We start from the raw sequence: 5,958 nt of genomic DNA on the forward strand, positions 1-5,958 counted from the left end.
CTATCTAGAACTTAGGTTCTATTGGAAATACCATATATTAACATATATAATTCTTTACAGTGCTTAAGTCTCGTATTGAATATTGGGCTAGTTTTTACAAAACAACAATGTTTTAAAACAAAACATATTATTTTATAAGTTACATCCTCTAAAGCTTCGTGTTACTTAATTTTCACATTAGATGATAAAATATCATATCATAATTTTCGACTTCCCGAGCAGAACTAAAATAGACAGCTAGATCTATCAAATATGATGTAATAAAATAACATGTATAATAAATTGGTATTTTAATTATGTAATTATATCAACAGAAAGATCCATTGAATGAATCAAAAGATACATAATAAAGATTTGAACGATTTATATTGTTGATAACGATGCGCGAATAATATTTTAATAGAACATTACATAAACTACAACAAAGAGACAGTTCAGTCAAAGAAAGGTAACTGTGACCAATCGAAAGACACATAGAAATATACGTAGATACTTAAAGCAGTTCTTCTCTATACGATCTTATTTTTATACATCCGTTGGACTATTTCCAAATATATTTTAAATAATTACGCAGTTATACAACAACAATGTTTTGGTAGAATATTACAAATTTTATTTACAATAATTAGTATATCAAAACTATTAAAAACTGATCACTGGGCCTTATTTATAAAAATATTAGAAAAAAGAATATCACAAAAAGATATGTATATATAATAATATATCAATATTACCAAGTACTGTCATAACATGTTTTAAATAATGATTATCAATCAATCACGCAAAATGTTCAGAGTTTCACATCCAGTTCCATTACACAAAGTATGTCTAATGACGAAGTATGCAGAATATATATAGTCATGGTACCTACCAATATATCGTTACATTATATTTAATGTAGAGCAATTAGCAAAATTGTTGAGCAACTGGACAGAAAATTATTAGTTTTTAAATGTAAGAGTGTACAAACAACAAGTGGCAACATTTGTCAAACCTCATATGATCACAATAAATATCTCCTATATATAACACACATTGTTATTGCCTATATAAGGCGTAAAAGGTAACAAACAAGATATTAGCAATATCCTTCCGTGGCAACCCTTAACATACCACTGAAAATCAATACTACTATCGCCCCACACTCATTAGGAAGTTTGGTACGGGTTTAAATTTTCCTTCCCTTGCACTGGTGCAGTCTATTTGAAGTTCTTCGTTTCCCTAATCGACTCTTACGACATCTAGGGCGTGAAAAAAAGTGGTGACACCATGTATTCTTACTCGCCGTCGTCATACAAATAAAAACGTCTAAAAATTCGAAATACGGTAACAGTCGATTTGTTTTTATGATACTTATAAACAAACGACACACCTACTGGAAAGTGGTACCTGTCACCTATGACTAGAATATATTGTGATACACATGGTACACCTGATGTGTTGCCATTCCTGAGGACATCATACCCTGCAGTTCGTCTTGCCTCTATCTTGTCGTCTGTACCCTGTAGTTTCACTGCTATATTTCACTCTTTACGAAACTAAACAAATTTCCTCAAGAAGTATCGAGTGTTTTTAGTATGTAAACGGTTATTCAGTTTTAAGTACATTATCCCTAGATTTTGATAACTAGACTCTTTGCATTACACTTCGTACCCTACTGCCCAGTAGAAAACAATAAGTTATTTTCCATTTAATACAGCGAATTACACTAGACACGATCTCTAGAGAGACAAAACATATTGCATAACTTCAATATCGGCCTTAACATTTTATGTTAGATCATAAGAAACGTTCATAAAAGATAACTGACAATAAATTATATTGAAGACCATTTTCAATTTACTCAAATTTTCTATAAAATCAATATCATTAGAGGGTACAATTTATAATAAATATAACATGTTTTATAGCTTAATCAAATCTCTTCTATAGGAAATAATCAAAAGCAGATCCCAATATATCACTAAAATCGGCTTCAAGATTACACTTTGGTCGCTAGGTATAGTTATAGATCACGTCAACAATAGTTTACACAATGGTACATTTATAATTAATTATCATTATATTTTACCAGATCTACTCAAAAGTTACTTTATAGAAAGTGTGTGTAGTTAATTTTCCAAATATTAAAATGTGGATGAAGTAGTAAAACCCAACAATTTTTAAAAATTATGCTTGACATATTATATATCTACAGTGGTCATGTAGGCTAACGACAAGACGTTTATAAAAACCCACAACACTACATCTTATACGCAAGATCTAGACATACTTGCACCCCAAAAACATTACCCTTCATTCTTCAGTCAGATATAGCAATCGGGTAAAAAGCCTTTATTATTACTAATATCATTGTAACAAAGTACAAGCGTTTATGACATATCTATCCGCCCTTCTGTAAGTCAGTTTAATTATATACATAGATACTGTTAAATGAAAAAATGCCATGGACATTATAAATCTTATTATTAATGCTATCTATCGTTTAAGAAAACTGCAAGCAAGAAAACATGGCCATGGGTCTTCGCCAGGCCAATTTCATTTGTAGTCCTCAAATTAAATATTTGTATATAAAATTTGATGTACAAATGCCTATCCCCTACTTTTCGAGTAATCATCACCCAAAAACCGATAATCCACCTTTCAATTAATATTTTCACTATTTACAAGTCGAGGGATGTATATAGCGTTGAGCATCACTTGTGACCATAAGGACTTGAGTAGTTTCTAAGATTCTCTCTAGCCACAGACCAGATTGCTATCAATTGACGTATTTCTCTACGAACCCAGTCATAAAATAAAACTCTATTTTACTATCTTTTGCTACTGAAGTAGCAAACTAATACTTAACTTCGGGCAAAAAATCATATTTGCCGCTTTTATAACGAGTGATTTCGTTAACTCACAATGAATACATTTAGCCGCTCTGAGAATTTTCTCGGCTGGCACTCCCTAGATTGGACCCTGTACCATGGAATGTTACAACACTACATACGTACTAGATTCAGTAGTGCAACTAAAAGAAAACTGTTCCTGCGAGTAGCTCTGACAATCTTATTCCCAGTTCACTGAAGGGATATATAATAACCAAACGATACAAATGAAGCGTTTCTTTTCTGCTAACTTAATAAATGCAGCGTAAGTTTGACTTTTATTGAGACTATTTTTGATTTGAATTTTATTAAGGATAATTGTGGTCAAAAGTTTTCATATAACTTATGATAAATGATGATGGAGAAACCAAAGATATTTCAAAACTACCAACAAACCTAGAGACTAAACGGGGAGTGGGTAAAGTAGGTACGGGTACAAATCCAGACATTCGGATCTACTAAACACGAATAAAGTTTATAACTACAGGACTTACCATCGTTCCAAGCCAGCAGCAAGTCCTGACGTTTGTCATGGAAATCATCCCGTCGACGCGGGCGCGGTCGCTGTTTCCCGTACATAATCCTCTCGATCTTTATACTTTATAACTGAACCTTCACCGGTAAACCACCACAGATAAAACGTCACATCACAACAATCATATAAACATAACACTTTCACCTAGATCTGTGTACGTGCACAAGCAATGAACTTCTAATAACAAGCGGTGTAATGAAACATGATAAAGATAGATAAAATGTTAAACGTCATATAATCGATAAGAAACAGTCTTTGTCAGTAGCGAATATCCTCTGTAGCGATTATAGAAACTACCGCAGACTAAAAAAAAATATATATTGTCTATCACACAACAAAGCTAATACCTTTCTATATTTATAAAACATCACCTGGATGTGTTACTAGTGAAATAAAACAAGATTTGTACCCATAGAATCAGAGACGCGATTAATACCTACGATGATAATAAGTGAATAAATATGTCTGCAAATCTCTATGAATATTTAAAATTAACGTCACTATTTTCGTTTTTTACTGTAGTTATTGCAAATACGCTTTGCTACTGTAATGACGTAACTCTATCTACAAAAGCATCACATGACTAATATCTACGTTGCACGTAGCCATATATTTTTGATACGTTTATAATTAAACTATTCTTATATATAAAACCTCTAAAATCTGCATAAATATTAGGAAATAATTACTAACAGAAACTGTTTCGGTCCAGCTTTAAAAATTAAATGTTAAAAAGCCAACACGTTTCAAAAGAAACCGTATGCCGATCTGTCTATTATATCACATGTATTCAACGGCCTAGAATTATGCTACTCCAATATTGGACATCGCCTATATTTTGCAGAACTGTTCATTGTATTAATATAAGGAATCCCGCAGATTTATTCACGCTGAAAAATAACGCAATCGTTTGGATACGGAGAATAAAAATGATGCAATATTCAACTATTATTAAATTAATATTGCATATACAATTAAATAAATTATGTGGCTTAACTACTGAACCAATTTAATAAAGGTAATAAATACACCGATACCCCAAAATGAAAATTTCCTATGGACGATGTCTTAGGTTAGCGAGAGTATTGCACACATATTAAGAGCACTCTGGCTCAAGTATTTCATATGACTACTCATATAATATTACATTACAATTTTAATTCTAAAAATACTATTAAAAGTCGCTATCCTAATTTAATTCAGATTTCTAACATAAAAAAAATACCAGAATGACTCGAACAAACATGACATGATAAAATTATAGTTTCCTTTTTTTTATTAGCTTGCGTAGCTTATGATGAAAAAGAAACCACAGAAAATACTTATAATGCAGCTTGATAACTCTTCAGTTAGTAAAATATATAAAGAGGTAACTTTTCCTCATGGAGCATAAATCAATTTTCTGTTGAGAATAGCTAAAATCCCTTAGTATATATGATCATCGATTTTAAAATTTTGTGGAAGATGTTATGGCTGATAAGAAAAAGTCGATGATTAATTGTTAGGCAGTGGCCCGACCCACTTAAGTCCTATCTTTCTGTTACACCCAAAACCCCAAATTAATTCTGTTTGATGTATCTTCTAAACTAAGTAATTACACATCATCAGTACACGTAACAGTGTTATATATTTATTAATAACAGTTGCAGTAGTATATTAATTATTATTCTAGTATAATATTTATTATTTAACAATAGCAGTAGATTTAGAATAAACTAATAAATCAATAAGATTATCTTTATTATCTATCTATTCATTTCATAAAATCTATCCTGACTTCAGAAATATTATCACATTTATCGTCTAAAGATTTACTTCATGCTGAACATTGATAAAAAAGATATGGCGCTGACTAAGAAATTAGCATACGTTTGGGCTTTCATTTTGTCAAACGCCTGTAAATAGAAGCAGCACGAGGCCACACGCACAGTTCGCCTGTGGAGGTGGTACGGTCGTCGCACTCGTTTGAATAACCAATAAAAATAAGGATGTCGTCAATACATTGGCATCGTTACCATAGCAGGGTCACCTCCGGGCTTGTCCAGCTATGGAACGTCGCTGTAAAATTGTGAATGTTTGTGACGTAATTATCCGTGACCTTGCACTGACGCGTCGCAAACAATTAGGAAATTCACTAGATTGTAACAAACCGTCTGATAATTATCTACGTTTTACGTTACATAACAGAGCAACGTATATTTTTATTTCCATAGAGTAGCAAACGTATGTTTTAAAAGATTGTCTCTAAGACTTGTAAGATATCTCAAAATTATAACTTTCTCAACTCAGCGAACGCTGACTTCCAATACCACTGTTTCATTACGTAATATTAGCTGACAGAGGGAGTTTTATCAATTGAATAGTTTTCTTCCAATTTCTCATGTTATCAATCACGAAACCTGCTCTGCTTTTGTTATGTTTAGGTTTTTTTCTCGTTTCTTGTTACAATTAAAATAGGTATGACCTAACTGATAACGACTTGATACATATTTAAGGTGAGCAAAACAACGCCTATGTTAATTACAAATGAAGAAAGTTAATAAGAATGCG

General features: G+C 31.9%; 1 protein-coding gene across 3 annotated transcripts in view; it reads right to left on the reverse strand.

Moving 5' to 3' along the window:
* The window catches only part of LOC113517408 (trafficking kinesin-binding protein milt), a 55,305-nt gene that overhangs the window by 41,554 nt on the left and 7,793 nt on the right, over positions 1 to 5,958 (reverse strand). The window contains exon 1 of one of the 3 annotated variants that reach the window (XM_052894641.1): positions 3,368 to 3,596. The exons of the other annotated variants lie outside the window; for them this stretch is intronic. Coding sequence (XP_052750601.1) covers positions 3,368 to 3,452 — 85 coding nt within the window. The 5' untranslated portion in view covers positions 3,453 to 3,596. Of the gene's footprint in view, positions 1 to 3,367; positions 3,597 to 5,958 lie in introns of those variants that run through there. 3 annotated transcript variants of the gene reach the window in all.

The sequence above is a fragment of the Galleria mellonella genome, unplaced genomic scaffold, assembly GCF_026898425.1.
Source record: "Galleria mellonella isolate WM207_F2 unplaced genomic scaffold, CSIRO_AGI_GalMel_v1 utg223, whole genome shotgun sequence".
NCBI lineage: Eukaryota > Metazoa > Arthropoda > Insecta > Lepidoptera > Pyralidae > Galleria > Galleria mellonella.